The sequence below is a fragment of the Emys orbicularis genome, chromosome 19 (assembly GCF_028017835.1).
Source record: "Emys orbicularis isolate rEmyOrb1 chromosome 19, rEmyOrb1.hap1, whole genome shotgun sequence".
Taxonomy (NCBI): Eukaryota; Metazoa; Chordata; order Testudines; family Emydidae; genus Emys; species Emys orbicularis.
This window is the reverse complement of record NC_088701.1, coordinates 856,401-872,345: the sequence shown is the minus strand read 5'-3', so window position 1 is coordinate 872,345 and position 15,945 is coordinate 856,401. Positions and strand designations below refer to the sequence as shown.

At 65.2% G+C, this 15,945-nt stretch overlaps 1 protein-coding gene across 1 annotated transcript; it reads left to right on the top strand.

Annotated features, from left to right (window-relative positions):
• Window positions 1-559: 559 nt before the first annotated feature.
• S1PR2 (sphingosine-1-phosphate receptor 2) lies at window positions 560-1,697 on the top strand. The gene has a single exon (XM_065419561.1). It carries the CDS (start codon window positions 645-647, stop codon window positions 1,695-1,697), a length of 1,053 nt encoding a protein of 350 aa, XP_065275633.1. The 5' UTR covers window positions 560-644.
• Window positions 1,698-15,945: the final 14,248 nt, after the last annotated feature.

The window sequence follows — 15,945 nt, the reverse complement described above, 5'->3', positions numbered from 1 at the left end:
CAAACAGGCGTCCCGTGGGGGCGATGGGACTGCCGTTCCGGTCCCAGCTGAGCGCCGCTGCGAGAAGACGCACCGTGGCTGGGGGGGGAGAACGGTGCCTGGTCCCTCGTGAGCCGGCCACGGGAGAACCAGGAGCTGTGGGGGTGAGATGAAGGGGGACTGCACTGTACATGGGGGAAGGAAACTCATGCTACCCAGTGGTCTGTTAACCTGTGGGACTCGCCTCCGCAGGGTGAGGTTCCTTGGGCAAGGGACTCTGTGAGTTGTAGAGGAGGGACAGGAGGGAAAGCTGGCACCTTTGTAGAGGAGGTTCCTTGGGCAAGGGACAGGTGAGGTGTTCCTGTGCCCGCCGCCGCCTTTCCCTGGCTGGCGCCCAGCTGGGGCATGGCTCTGCCGGCAGTGCAGGACGGATGGATGGACAAGGGAGGTGGATGGGGAGGAGGAGGCATACAGGAGGGCCGTTCTTGCTCTCGCTGCTTGGTCCATTGTCTCAGAGCCGCTTTGCCCCCCCTCCCCCAGTCAGCTCTGACCCCTTCTCTGCCTTTGCCCCCAGGTGCACCCGCCCCCAGTGACGATGCCATGGCCTGCGCCCCGTGACTCCGAGCTCCGGGTGGCGCTGTGACGGGGGCGGCCCGCGGGCAGCCATGGGGAGCATTTACAAGGATTACTTCAACCCGGACAAGATCCGGGACCACTACAACTACACCAAGGGGATGACAGAGAAGCAGCAGACCCCGGGGCTTGACGCCTTCTCCATCGCCATTGTCGTCCTGTGCTGCTTCATCATGCTGGAGAACCTGCTGGTGTTGGTCTCCGTCTACCGCAACAAGAAGTTCCACTCAGCCATGTTCATCTTCATCGGCAACTTGGCCTTCTCCGACCTGCTGGCCGGCTTGGCCTTCATGGCCAACGTCCTGCTCTCGGGCCCGCACACCTTCAGCCTGACGCCGGTGCAGTGGTTCGTGCGGGAGGGCACGGCCTTTGCCACGCTGGCGGCCTCGGTCTTCAGCCTGCTGGCCATCGCCATCGAGCGGCACGTGGCCATCACCAAGGTGAAGCTGTACAGCAGCGACAAGAACTGCCGCATGGTGCTGCTGATCGGGGCCTGCTGGGTGATCTCGGTGGCCATCGGGGGCCTGCCCATCATGGGCTGGAACTGCATGGGCCGCCTGGAGGACTGCTCCACCGTCCTGCCGCTCTACTCCAAGCGCTACATCCTCTTCGTCGTCACCGTCTTCACCGCCATCCTGCTCTCCATCGTGGTGCTCTACGGCCGCATCTACTGCATCGTCCGCTCCAGCCACGCCGAGATCGCCAGCATGCAGACCCTGGCCCTGCTCAAGACGGTCACCATCGTGCTGGGGGCCTTCATCGTCTGCTGGCTGCCGGCCTTCATCATCCTCCTGCTGGACACCTCGTGCGCCATCAAGGCCTGCCCCGTGCTCTGCAAGGCGAACTATTTCTTCGGCTTCGCCGCCCTCAACTCGGCCATGAACCCCGTGATCTACACGCTGCGCAGCAAGGACATGCGGAAGGAGTTTCTGCGGGTGCTGTGCTGCTGGGGCGTGGCGGGGCGCGGCAAGCCGGCCGAGCGCTGCATGGTGCCCCTCCGCAGCTCCAGTTCCCTGGAGCGCTGCACCCAGAAGCAAGACCTGCCCACCTCGCCCATCCTGCGGGAATGCACCACCTCGGTGTGAGGCGCTGCAGGGACAGTGGGCGCTGATCGGTACGAAGGGACCCGGCCCGGAGCCGGCTCTCCCGCGGGCAGTCTGCTGGGGACTCGCCAGGTACTGACAATCTGGTTTGCGTGATCCCGTCTTCCCGAGCGCCACCCACACCTGCCGGGATCCTGCCTGCTCCCAGCACGGCCTCACCCAGCCCGCACGCCCACGCCCACCTGGCGCGCGCCCAGGGGCTGGGCGGCGGCTGCCTGGCTCCATGCACGCGGGCCCAGGGGCCTTTCCGGCGGATGCTCCGCCCTGGTCTGCGTGCGGGTGAACTGCCACTTGCCCTGCTGGTACAGGAGGAGGGGGCGGCAGCGAGGGGCTTGCTGCACCAAGGCCAGCCAGGGGGCACGGAGGGGATCTGGGCGCAGTCAGGACCAAGCCCCCACTGCACATATTTCCCCTCACCAGCTGGTAGCGTCAGGGCACCAGGTGCCCCCCGCATGGCGCCCGGCCCCGGCTCTGTGCGGCGAGCAGTCGCTGTCGTGGGCAGGGTGAACTGGGGTCCTGCTCCAGCGCCGCCCCCAGATGCTCCTCTCCCCCAGGGGATGTGCAATTTAAACCCACCGGGGCAGCCTCGCCAGCTGACCTGGGGGGGGGGGGGGGGAATGGGCTCCTGCAGGGGCCGGGGGCACGGCTGGGCTGTCTGTTGGCCCCTCCCCCCCTGCAATCAGTGCCTTTCCGTCCCCCTGTCGAGTAACAGGGGCTTGAGCGGTCCCTCAGCAAGCAGGTCTGTGTCGCTGTCTGTCCATCCGTCCATCCCTACGGTACCGCCTGTCTGTCTGGGGTCCCCTCGGGCCCTGCTCGCCGCACGGCCCCCGGCTGGGGTCGGAACAGGCTGAGCAGGGAACGGGACAAGAACCCTCCAGGGGCCCACGCCTGCTTAGAGCGAGTGTGTCTGTGCGGTGCACTGCGTGTGTGTGTGTGTGTGTGTAGGCAGAGTGTGTGTCTGGCTGTGCAGTGCAGTTTGGGTGTGTAGGGTGTGTAGGCAGAGTGTGTGTGTCTGGCTGTGCGGTGCACTGTATGTGTGCAGAGTGTGTGTGTCTGGCTGTGCGATGCAGTTTGGGTGTGTAGGGTGTGTAGGCAGAGTGTGTCTGTGCGGTGCACTGTATGTGTGCAGAGTGTGTGTGTCTGGCTGTGCAGTTTGGGTGTGTTGCTCTCACGTGCCCCCCACTAGGCCTGGCCCTAGGGGCACAGGCCTTTGCCGGCTCAGGGGCTCTGCTGGGTGCCCTTGGCGGGGCGGGGCGGAGGGGGGGGCACTGAGCGGGCGTGTCCCCTGCCTGCCTGGGAGAATGAGTCACAGCCTGATGTGCAGCAACGTGTCTGTGCAGCACGGGGGTGGTTGTTTTGTGAATGGGAATGGAAGGCGGGCGTGGGAACGGCAGCCCTACCCGGCACGTGGGGGGGGGGAACGACAGGGGGGTGTTAAGGTTTTGTTTTAAAATAACCCGCTGCCCCTGCCCTGTCCTGTCCCTGTCACAGCCTGCGCCCCAGCCCCCTCCGGACGTGGTGCCGGCAGGGACCTGGCCAGTGTGTCTGTGGTGTGCGTCCCCGTGTCCCGGCGTGTGCCCACTGGGACACTGAGCGGGTCCCCCAGGCCCTGGGCTGCTGGGGCCCATCTAGGGTGACCTGATGTCCCAATTTTATAGGGACAGTCCCGATATTTGGGGCTTTTTCTTATATAGGCTCCTATTACCCTCCACCCCGTCCCGATGTTTCACACTTGCTGTCTGGTCAGCCTAGGCCCGTCCCCCAGGGCTGCTGGAACCATTTGTGCAGTGGGGGGCTGAGAGCCAGTGAGGTGATCAAAACCACTGCAAGCCAGGGGCTGCGGCCGCCTCCCCCCATTCCAGCACCTCTGCCTTCCCCTTTCACCCCTGTCTGTCCACTTCTCCGGCCTCGGGGGGCTCCAGCCGTGGGGGACCAAGTGCCACGTGAGCGCGCTGGCAGGAGCTGGGGCCGCCCGGCCGGCACGGGGCCAAGACCTGGTTCTTTAGTGCACATGCAGCACAGTGGGTGTGGGGGGCAGGGAGGACACACCCCATCCCTGCGAAACACTACAGGAGCCCCCAGGTCTGGGCGCAAGCGCCACCTCTGTACAAATGGCCCTTGGCGCCGATTGGATTAAAACGTTGCTTCTGTAGCGGCCACTTGTCGTGTGATTCCTCCTCCCACCCCAGCCGCGTCACAGCCCCCTTGGCCCTCACTGCCCCCTTGGCTCCCGCACTCGCTGCCCCCTTCCCCTCCGCGCCCGCTGCCCCCCTGCCGCCAGCCCAGCCCACACGCACTGTGGGATCCGTGCTCTGAACCTGCCCCTGTCAGTGAGAGCAGCACCTCGGGGTGAGGGGCGTGTGCAGGGGGATCAAGGAGAGATGTCGCATCGTAGAACCGGGACCCAAGGGAGGGGACAGTCTCGGGGGGGGGGGGGAGTCCTGGGGCAGAGGGTCGGGGGAGGGATTGGTTCTGGGGGTAGCAGGGTGTTGGGGGGAGTCCAGGGTGTCACGGAGTCCCCGGGCGATGCGCTGGAACTGCTCCCCACAAAGCCAGTCAGGACTTTGGGGAGCCTCCTCTCCCTCGGAGCAGACTGTCTTCAGGGCAAGAAGCTCACACGGCTTCACCTCCTGGGTCTCTCCTGGGAGCATTCAGCATCTGCCCCTCCGTGCGCTTCCCACAGCGAGTCCGCCCCGGCAGGGTCCTGGGGAAGCCAGAGGGTTCTGCACCCCCACTTCGCAGTCAGACGTGACTCTCAGCCAGCCAGTAAAACAGGTTTATTAGACGACAGGAACACGGTCTAAACCAGAGCTTGTAGGTACAGAGAACAGGACCCCTCAGCCGGGTCCATTTTGGGGGGCAGTGAGCCAGACACCCACGTCTGCACTTCACTCCTCGTCCCCAGTTAGCTCCAAACTGACTTCCCGGTCCAGCCCCTCCTCCTCTGGGCTTTGTCCCTTTCCCGGGCCAGGAGGTCACCTGATCTCTTTGTTCTCCAACACCTTCAGCTATCACCTTTGTAGAGGAGGGGCCCCGGTCATTAGTTGCCAGGAGACAGAGTGTCGGCCATTTATGCACACTGGCCGTTATCCCACCACCTGGAGACTTAAGAAATGCATAGGGGAAACTGAGGCACCCACACAGTACTCAGAAGAAACATTAAGAACAGTCCCACTTCGTCACACATGGTATTGGTGGGTGGGGGGTATGTCCCGAGGGGGGATGGGGCAGGTCCCACGGGTGAGTGGGAGGTTGGTTGGAGGGGCTGCCCATGGCGCGGGGGGAATGGGGAACCTGTGGTCAGGCCGCTTCCCCTCCCACTTTGACTCAGTGCTGACAGATGTTCTTCTGGTTGCCATTGAAACCTAGCTCCCAGCCCCCCCATAGCTCCCAACCCCCCAGGCTGTTGCCAGTGTAAGAACCAGGCAACAGGCGCTGCTGCAGCGAGCTGTGGGGACAGGCTGGGCCCCAAATCCCCTCACATCAGGAGCCAGGGCTGGGCTGGCAGGGGCTGCGGGTCGGGAGTGAGGGGCTCCCGCAGGGCTGGGCTGGCAGGGGCTGTGGGTCGGGAGTGAGGGGCACCGGCAGAGCTCGGGGGGGGCACGGGCTGGGCTAGCAGGGGCTGGGGGTTGGGAGTGAGGGGCACTGGCAGGGCTGTGGGGGGCAGGGCTGGGCTGGCAGGGGCTGCGGGTCGGGAGTGAGGGGCACCGGCAGAGCTGTGGGGGGTAGGGTTGGGCTGGCAGGGGCTGCGGGTTGGGAGTGAGGGGCACCGGCAGGGCTGGGTGGGGAAGCCCAGGGCTGGGCTAGCAGGGGCTGCGGGTCGGGAGTGAGGGGCACCGGCAGAGCTGGGGGGGTGGGGGGGCTGGGCTAGCAGGGGCTGTGGGTCGGGAGTGAGGGGCACCGGCAGAGCTGGGGGGGGGGGCAGGGCTGGGCTAGCAGGGGCTGTGGGTCGGGAGTGAGGGGCACCGGCAGGGCTGGGTGGGGGAAGCCCAGGGCTGGGCTAGCAGGGGCTGTGGGTCGGGAGTGAGGGGCACCGGCAGAGCTGGGTGGGGGAAGCCCAGGACTGGGCTAGCAGGGGCTGTGGGTCGGGAGTGAGGGGCACCGAGGTGGGGGGCCCGTGTTAAGTTGCCCCTTTGGCCGCAGCGAGTGGCTCTGGGTTTCCCGTGGCTCCGGGCAGGGCAGGTTTTCCAGGCCTGGGGCCAGCAGAGTAGTTGGCCTGGTCTGGCCTGTCCCGTCTGGCGGCGCAGCGGGGAGCTCTCCCGGCTCCAGCTGACGGGGGGGAGGGGAGGCTGCGCTGCTGGGGCCGTGACCGGGCCGGCTGTGGCTGCTGGCTCCGAGTCCATCCTCTGCTTTCTCAGAACAGGACGTTTCAGACAGAGTGTCGCTTCCTGTCGATGCCTCGGGGACCTGCTGGGCGAGGAGCGAGGCGGGGGAGGCGCAGCTGGGCCGACGGCCCCAGCGCCCGGGGCTCGGCGTGACCCCAGGCCCCCTCTGCTCCCGGAACGCTGCAGCACGGGCTGCCCAGTCGCGCCCTCTGCCCTGGGAAACGCCCCCGCCCGCCCTGGGGCGCTAGAGGAAAGGGGGCGTGGGCAGGGCTGGGGGCCCTAGCTGGAAGGAGGCCTCTGGGGGGCCTTTCAGGACTGGGGTGTTAACGAGGCCAGCCAGGCTCAGCCCCCCCCGTCCCTGGGCCCGCGGCGGCTCCAGCCAGGAATCGTGTGGCGCTCGGTGTTTTCCACGCCCCAGGAAAGCTCCGTGGAGCAGCTGGGGCAGGATCCGCGGCGCTGACTCCACCCTCACTCCCACTGGGGTGAAGCAGGAGTCAAGCCCCTGGGTCTCATGCCCCCCACCCCTCCCAGTCCATCAACGCCTGATTTACTCAGGACACGGGCTGGGGTTGTGACCTGGAGGGAGGGACCCTGGAAGCTGCTGGCCAGGACCGGGGGCTCGCGGCACTGGGCGGGGGGAAGCCAGCGGCTCAGATTCCCGGATGCCCCCAGCGTGGCACAAACAATCAGCCCCTCCAGGCCTCGCTTGCAGACGTCTCTGAGGGGCGGGGGTCTCTGGCCTGTTGCTGGCAGCCCAGGGATGGATTTGGCCCAGGGGTTTGCGCTGGATTTAGGGGTGCGCGAGGCGCTGGCCCCCTGTCTGGGGGAGGAGGCGTTTCCGCGGGCGCTGTGTGGGAGATGGGGCCGGGCCCCGGGACCGAGGGGCGGCGCCTGCAGGGCCAGTGGCATTACCTGCTCAGGGGGTCTCTAACCCCCCCTCCCTGCTCCTCCTAATGCTGCCCTGGCCAGGGGGGCTGGCGATACCTCTGCTCACAGCCAGGCTGCACCCCCGTGCCCCCAGGACCCTGCCTCCCCACCAAAGCCCGGGGCCCTCGCAGCCCATGGGGGGGAGGGGTGTCCCCCATCAGGGGCCTGGGGCTGGCAGTTCACAGCCGGGTGCAGCTTGTCCCGGGCCGGGCCAGCTGGCTGTGGTTCACACCTGCTTCGCATGAGGGCTAGCGGCTGCACCTGGAACCCTTGGCCAGGGGTGCGACAGGCGCTGGCGGGGGGGGGGGGGCATTTCCACGGGCGCTGAGCGCCAGACGGGGCCGGGCAGCAGGGGGCCGGGCCCCCCCCCCCCAGGGCAGAGGGACTTTGCTGTCTGCTGGGGCTGCAGGGGCTGGAGCCTGGGGGGCTCTGGGGCTGGAGCCTGGGGGGCTCTGGGGCTGGAGTTGCGACTTCAGCTGCTGCTTTCGTTTCCTCCCAGACTCGCTCCCCAGCCTTGGCGTGGCCCAGGCAGGGCCCCATGTGCTGAGTGACAGAAACAAGTGGTACCCCCCCCCAGCCCGGCTCCCTGTTCTGGGTGAGCATTGGAGGCCCCAGCCCCAGGCAGCAGGACAGTCAGACCTTGCCAGGTAGCAGGAGGGGTGGGGGGCAGGTAGGCGGGCGCCAGCCTGGCTGGGGGCTGGCCCATGAGGGAGGCGGGGCTGGGGCCTGGCCCGTGGGGGTGGGGGGCAGGTAGGCGGGGGTGGGGGCTGGCCTGTAGGGGTGGGGGGCAGGGAGGCGGGGCTGGGGGCTGGCCCGTGGGGGTGGGGGGCAGGGAGGCGGGGCTGGCCCGTAGGGGTGGGGGGCAGGGAGGCGGGGCTGGGGGCTGGCCCGTGGGGGTGGTGCAGGGCCAGGAGCAGCGCCAGGGAGTGCAGCGGTTCAGAGAAGCAGCGGACGTGCGTCCTTGCTCCATGCGCCGGGTTCCCGTGGCCAGCTGGGCCCGGGGGCCGGTTGCCCATGTCAGGCTGTCCTAAGGGCCAGCCGCTGCCTGGGAGCCCGGCAAGGAGCCGCTGGCCCCACCCATGGCCCTGGGAATGTTTTTCTTTGGGGTTTGGGTCTCGGCTGCTCTCAGCCTCCTGACGCTGAACATTAAATAAACAGCCGCCAGGCCCCGCATCCGCTGGCAGGGTCCCCAGGGCAGCTGCCGGCCTTCTGCAGGGGCGGCCCGGGCGGGTCTGGCTCCAGACCTGTCTGGGCCCTGCCTGCTCCAGCCTGGGGACTGCAGCAGCCCGGCCCCTGTGCCCAGGCGTTCGGCTGGCTGGGTCGGCGTTCCCACCGTGCCCAGCACCCGACGCTTTCTCTGGTGGGAGATTCAGCCCCGGCCGCCCTCCTCAGTCTAGTCGGCAGCTGAGCTCTGCTGGCAAAAGGCTGGTTCCTCCTTCTAGTTCAGAGCCAAGCATCAAGCGCCCGAGGTCAGCGAAAGGGCGGAGGGTTACTGTAGTTGTGTGAAAGCAGCCAGAGGGTGAGATCGGGGCCATGTTAGGCCGGGCACTGTCCAGACCCGGACCGTGGCCAGGGCCCCGCGGGGCCGGGCGCTGCCCAAACACACAGCGTGAGACGCTCCCTGTTCCTAGACCTCCCAGTGTCAATGAATCAAGGGGGGAGGGGAACGAAGCCAAGAGAGGGGCAGGGGCGTGGCAGAGCTCGGCCTAGAGAACCCAGGTGTCCTGACTCCGAACCCAGGGCCCTCCCCACTAGCCCCTGCCCGTTCGGGGAAGGGCTGTTCCAGCGGTGGGGTCAGCCCCCGCCAGCGCAGCCCAGTGCTGACTCACAGCAGCGGAGGCCCTGACCCCGCCAGCGTTTCTCTCCGGGGGTGGCAGGACGCGGACACCCCTCGGGGGGGGGGGGGGGGGGACGGACGTCCCCTGCAGCGAGAGGGAAGCTGAGTGCTTTGGTCACACAGCCGCTGCTGATGAGCCAGCATCCTTCCTATCTGTGCAGGGGATGCTGCGGTGATACTGATCAGCGGGGGCCGGGGCATTAATAACACTCAAAACGTTTCCCTGAGCTCACAAGGGTTCAGCAAAGCGCCACGGCCCAGGGGCCGCGAAAGCCTGGGGGCCATGTCACGGCAGGAGCTGTTCTAAACTCGTCCCATTCCCCTGGGTCCCCGCTCACTCGCCCTGGGGACAGCACAGGGCTCGGCCCGAAGAGGAGGTGACAGCGCGGTCCCGCCGCTGTGGCAGGATCTCTGCAGCAGCACGGTACGTTTCCTGTTTTCTGCCTGGCTGACTGATCGCGTCCCTCTTTTCTGGGGCTGTGCAGTGCCTCACGTCTCACAGCTGGGCCGCCCGGGGAGCCAGTGCCTGGCGAGACAGACAGCGAAACTCGCCGGCGCTCGCGCTATGAGTCGACGCGGGGGCCCGGGGCAGTCTGGTGCGTGGGGTTTACGTCTGACTCCTGCGGGTAAAGAATTCTCTGTTTCACGCCTGCTATGAACGGTTAATAAAGCTTTTAAGCTGCAGGCCAGAGGCTCAGCTGGTGTGCACTGTCCTCAGCCCATTCACACCAGCCCTGGAGCCCCTCCACCGAGCCGGCGCTCAGCCCTTCACTGTCCAGGCCCCGGGCTGCTGGGTAATTTGGAGTTTTGTTTTATTCAACCCCGAGTCAAACACAAACTGGGCTCGTGCGACCAGAACAGGGACCAGCCTGGTGTCTGCCCAGGACGCGGAGCGTCTCCTTCGCTGTCCGGTCTGTCCAGCCCCCCAGAGCAGGGGCTCACGTCACGGCTGTAAGGGCTGTGTTCCAGCTCTGAGTGGGGGGCAGGGCACACATTTAACTTCCATCACCCCCCCGCTGCTGCTCGGTTCTGAAACAGAGAAGAGACGAGGACACGTTCAGGCCGGGGTTAGCAGAGGAACCGAGGGGTTCCTCGAATTTCGGTCTCTAGTTCCCTTGGGGCCACATTTACACAGGTTTTTCGGCACCTCGCACTGCAGAGACCCCCCTAGTCCCAGAGCCTCAGTGCAGGTGCCTAACTCACCTAGGTACGTTGTAAACCCCACCAGGCGCCTAGCTGCATCTTCAGGCGCCTGGTTCCCTTTGCACACCTGGCCCTCGGGCTCCTTCCAGAGCCCGTCCCTGGTACATGCAGAAAGAGCCAGGCAGGCGTCGTTATTCCCCCCCAGCCCGTGGGGCAGGGCTCTCTTGCCCTTGAAATGGGCCCAGCAGAGCAGCCTTCGGCCCCGCACCCCTCGACCACATCCGAGAGAGCGTCAGCAGAAGGAGTGCAGAGCAATTCCTCACCCGCCCCCACCCGCCAGCTCCTGCTGGGCTGGAGAGGGAAGTGGTCGGGGCCTCTTGCTCTGTCAGAGAGCAGCTGGATGGAGTCTGGACTCGCTTAATAGTGTGAGGCCTTTGCAATGCACCCCTCCCCCCCAGTGTCTTAATTTAAACAGCAACCCCCCCTCCCCCCGCCCTGCTGCAGTCAGCACACAGCTCCAGGAAATTAAAAACCACTCCACATTCCAGCTCTTGCCACTCAGCCCTGGAGCCCGGTCGACGTTTAACGGACGTATTTCCCTGAACCTGCTCCCAGGATCCCTGGCTAGCCCCCCCCGGAACACAGGGCGGGGTTGGGTGCGCAGCTGGTCGCAGAAGGGGGGTGGAAATCAGGCCCTGTAAGGGCGAAGCACATTGGGAGCCTGGAAAAGGAGTCACCCCAAAGCCCCATGAACTTGGAAACACAGACCTCGAATCTGCAGGCCAGACTCCCCGGGAGACCACCGCACAGACGGGCCTGGCTGCTTTCATGACTGGAGCCTGGCTGTTTGCTGCCTGGACACCAAGAGCTGCAGCTAGTGAGAGAGAAGCGGCTGAATGGAAGGCCAAGCTGTGATGGGGGCCGGGGGAGGACTGGGGAAGGGGCCAGCTGTTGGAAGTGCAGATGGGACCATGGGCGGGGAAAGAGAACCAGGGCATGGAGCAGGTTTGCAGACCCTGGGTTCTGGCTTCTCACTCTCTTCCTCTGGGTTCTCGGATCTGGCCAGGACAAGGCACAGAGCTCCCAGAATAGCCTGAGAAAGGTTATTTTTGGGGCTGCGCCCCAGGGAAGCAGGAAGTTCTGGGACTCCTGTGGGAAAGGCTGCTCTAGTGAGACTTCCCGCCCCAAATCTGAGCCCACAGGGTCACATTCATCCCAGATGCAGCTCCAGAGTGGGACAGGCCTGAGGCTGTCACCCTGGGAGGAGGTGGCTCTGAACCACCTTTGTGCTCCCTGAGTCCTGACGCCACGCAGGGGCCCGGTGTCACTCTGCCCCGGGGCACAGACAATAGCCAGCCCCCCCCCCCACACACACACACACACGCACTTTATAGCCCCTTTGTGCAAGCCGAGGTGGGTTTACAGCACGTGTAGACACACCCTGGGGAGGAAGTAACGCCGGCTGCGCCCTGACCAGCGCGGGAGAAGCACGTTGTTCCTTGTGTCGACACTGGCCTGTGGGATCTTTCTGAAATCCTGCTGATCTGACACCCCCCTTGACTTACTGCCTTCCAGCCGACCCCACTGGGGCCTTTTCAGATCCTCCCCCCGCCCCCCAGTCATTCCATCCCTCACACCCACACGCAGGTTCTGACTGGAAATTAGTCATGGCCCTTGGGAGCGAGCTGCAGACACGAGTGGTGTGTGTGTCGCCAGGGTCACGGGGCCGGCTGTGGAAAGTCGGGCGGGCAGGGCCCTTGGGAAGGCAGCTAGCCCAGCCCCCAGCACTGAGGCAGGGCCAAGTTACACCTAGCCCAGGCATTTGGCCAATCTGCTCTTAAAACCCTCCGGTGCCGGGGATCCCACAACCACCCTTGGGAGCCCGGTCCAGAGCGTCACCGCCCTGAGAGTTAGACAGTTTCCCCTGATCTCTAACGAAACCCCCCCTGCTGCGGATACAGCCCCTGCCCCTTGTCCTGCCCCGGTGGGCGTGGAGAACAACCCCTCCCCCAGCCCTGCGCGTAGGAGGCCAGTTCTCAGGGCCCCTCAGGCTTCTCTCCGGCGCAAACAGGCCCCGGGTTTGTAACGTTCCTCACAGCGCAGGTTGGCTGAATCATAGAATCATAGAATCATAGAATATCAGGGTTGGAAGGGACCTCAGGAGGTATCTAGTCCAACCCCCTGCTCAAAGCAGGGCCAATTCCCAACTAAATTATCCCAGCCAGGGCTTTGTCAAGCCGGGCCTTAAAAACCTCCAAGGAAGGAGACTCCACCACCTCCCTAGGTAACCCATTCCAGTGAACCTTCGCTCAGTCCGGCCGCTCTCCTCCGGGCTCTCCCCAGCTTGTCTGAAGTGCAGCGCCCAGAACGGGACACCGGGCTCCTGCTGGGGCCGTCCCGAGCGGGACAGTCACCTCCCACGTCTTACATCCGCCACTCCCGGCCTGTTACTGCACCCCGGGCTGATCCGAGCCCCTTTGGCAGTGGCAGCACACGGTGGGCTCACATTCAGCTTGTGACCCCCGGTGACCCTCTGCCCCTTTGCAGCACGGCCAGCGCCCAGCCTGGCAGTCCCCACGCTGGGCTTGTGCCTTTGGGTTTCCCTTCCCAAGAGCAGGACTCTGCACTGGTCTTTACTGAATTTCAGCTTGTTGATCTCAGACCAACTCTCCAATTGGTCATGGTCGTTTTGAATCCGAAACCTGCCTCCCAAGTGCTCCCAGCCCCTCCCCCGGGGTGTCATCCGCACATTTGATAAGCCCACTCTCCACTCGTTACCCACGTCGTTAATGAACATATGGGCTAGTACCAGGTGCAGGACTGAGCCCCCGGTGGATACAGCCCCCATTTGACAGCGCCCTGGTGAGAACGACTCCTTGAGACCCTCCTGTGGGTCAGTGTCAAACCTGACAAATCCAGATCAATCCCGTCTACTGCTCCCCGCTGTCTGCTAGGCCAGGACCCCCCCCCCACCCACTCCCCTCCATCGTTCAGCCATGTCACCCTGGGGGAGTCCCCTGGGCCTCTTCCATTAACCCTTCAGAGAGTGGAGCGTGACCCTTTGCGCTCGCTGGGCTAAGATCACTCGCTCCCCGGACTGCGGGGGCAGAGGAAGCACTAGAATGAGGGAGAAGAGCTGCTCCAGGCCATGTGCGCCAGTCAGTAATAACCCTCTGAAGTCAACGGGGCTGTTTGCGGGGCAGGGGAGGGCGGCTGGCAGAAGAGGTGCCCTGCATAGGCACGGCACCACTGAGACCTGGCCACTTCTGGGGTGGAGCAGAGCCACTGAAGAGTGCACAGTGCCGCAGTGCGGGAGGTGGTGACATTTTGCCTTGAGATGCTTGGGCAAAACCTTGACTCTTGAGCAAAAAAATGCCTCCACACAGAGGCCAGCAGGAGCTTGGTTCGAAGGCATCTCCCAGAGGCCCAGACATGCTCCAGGGCGTGACCCAGCCTCTAGCTATCGGGGGTCAGGAGGGAACCTCTCCCAGGGGGAGTTTATCCCATGGCTGCCTCCTGCAGGGCTTCATGCACCTGCCTCGGAAGCAGCCGGCGCTGCCCGTGTCAGCGATGGGACACTGGGCTAGCCAGGCCCAGACAGTCCGGATTTGGAGCGCCCAGTGGAGGAATGCGCATGGCTCTCTGCTCGAGGATAAAAACTTGAGACCGAGAGACCCCGGTAGCAGCCCCTGATGGCAATGTGGAGCCACAGCCCCAGGGCGGCCCCGGCACGGTCCCTGCCGGGTGCTCGACGCTGGGGCTCGAAGGACGGGGATGGGGGGGCGAGCCCATAGCGGCAGCTAGTGAATGCAGAGGTGGCAGAGCGCCACCTGCTGCCTGCCAGAGAGCACGGCACCAGGGCCCCTCACACGTGCAAACCTCACATTGGCACACGGATGCGCCCACCCCCTCGTGCACCCGCAGGCCCATGCCCGCCACGGGGCAGGTTTGTCTGGGGGGAGACGTTACATCGCACGTCCCCCCCCCATCTGTTCGCCACGATGCCCCCACCCTTCGGGAATTCCGGAGAATCGTGGACAACGAATGTCTCCCCCTCCACCGGGACCATCACCACCGCCGGGAGCCGCGGGAGCCTTTTCGGTCCCAGGCGTTTCACCTCCAGCAGCGAGTTCAACCCAGCTGACGGCGGGAAAGCCGAGTGGAGTTCACAAGAAGTCGCAAACCAACCCCTCGTGAAAGGCCTCAGGCAGAGGATCCCCGGCTGCCATCTCCCACGAAGCTCTGCCCTAAGCCGCAGCCGGCCGAGCCCTGCCAGAGGCGGATACGTGCTGCAGCGATAGAACATCAGAGACTCTCTAGGGTGCGGCTGTGGCCGCGGAGCACAGAGCGACTCAGCGCCCGGTTCACAAATACGCAGGAGGCATCACAGCGCTACAGGCCGTGGCTCCAGACGTGGGTCTCTGGCTGCGCCACCGGAGGGTGAGATGAGAGCTGCTGCTCTGCACTACAGCCGCCACTCGAAGAAGAAGAAGAAGAGGAAGGCGGGTCTAGGCCCCCGTTTCTCCGGGCTCCCAGTCCTACAGCCCGTCCCTGGGCTCAGGGAGCTCAGGGTCTTTCCTAGCTCCAGGCATGTCCAGGTCAGGTCTCTCTGGCTTCCCCGCCTCCACCATGGCTGGGGTGCAGGGCTGCCGCCTCTGAGACGCAAAAGAAATGGGACATCCAGGATGGTCCTGGGGCCATAAAATTGTGCAGCCAGCTGTGTGCATTGAGCACCCGGGCAGATTCCTGGGAAAACCTGGCAGCTCCTGGTGGCACAGCCACTGCGTAGGGGAGCCAGGGCCTTTCCTCCACCGCACGCTCAGGCCCAGAAATCCTCTAGCTGTGAAGAGGCAGATCCCCGCTGTCACTCAGCATCCTGCTCTGCTCCTGGGGCACTTCCTAGAAACGTCCAGCTCTCGGCCTCTCCCCAGCTCCGCACTGGATCCCTGGCAAACCGCCCACCACCATCCTAGCCCAGGACTCTGTCGACACAACGCCCCCACCCAGCACCTCCTGCCCCCACCTGCTGTGCCTTATGGATCTGATCTGGGGCTCATGGGCCCCTCTTAGTCAGCTGTGCTGCGGTGACCCCGCCCATCAGTCCCTCCTGGGACATCAGACCCTCTCCGGAAAGGACTGTGCAGGGCCATGGGTCTGTGCCCCTGGGACTGGCCTCCAGTGCTTTGTCCAGAGAGAGCCACGTGTAACCATGACTGCAAAATGTGGCTGCGTCCGAGCTGCGTTGGAGCAGGGGGCTGTTATCTTTGCCTGTGCGGACAGGAAAAGAAAAATGTTCAAATACATCCGGCCTGACCCTCAGCTACCCCGTTCCCGGGCTTCGGGCAGGGCTGCGGGGCTCTGAGGCCCTGCCTTAGTGTCAGTTAGAGCAGCCTAGGGGGAAGGACGGGGATGGGGGGCGAGCCCATAGCGGCAGCTAGTGAATGGGGCTGCTCTAACACACGCTCTGTCCCCATGGCCCTTGGGAAGCAGAGACTGGCCACGGAACAGTGGGCTTGGGCCATGCCCCTCATTCAGCTCCTACACCAGGGGCTGGGAGCAGGCGCTTTCTGCCAGCTCCACACCGGCCGTGCAGGGGGACCCTTAAGGGGGGTTTGGCCATGCTGAGGCCCCTGTTATGCTGCTGGAGGGGCCTGAAGGGGCCTGAGTGTCACTGCGAGCGGAGCCCGTGCTGGGTAACCCTGGGGGGGTTGTGCCCCTGTAACGTGGTTCTTGTGCCTGAGGGCAACGTCCGTCCTGGGCAGGGCCCCCATACCCCTCATGAGGGCACGAGGCCTCGGCATCACGTCCGGCCCGGATTAGGCCTCAGAACGAAGTGGACTGAGCCGGCCCAGGTCGTGACACTCGCCTCCCCGCTGCGCAGATACTCCCTAGTCCAAACACAGCCGGCATCCCAGGAATGCCTCTGCCCTGCAGCCAGAGCCAGCCTCTGCGCTAGCTCCGAGGGCGGGCCGGGGCTGGGGGCTTGTGGCGCCTGCCC

Coding starts and splice junctions, on each gene's coding strand:
- S1PR2 (XM_065419561.1), top strand. CDS start 645: ATGGGGAGCATTTACAAGGATTACTTCAACCCGGACAAGATCCGGGAC.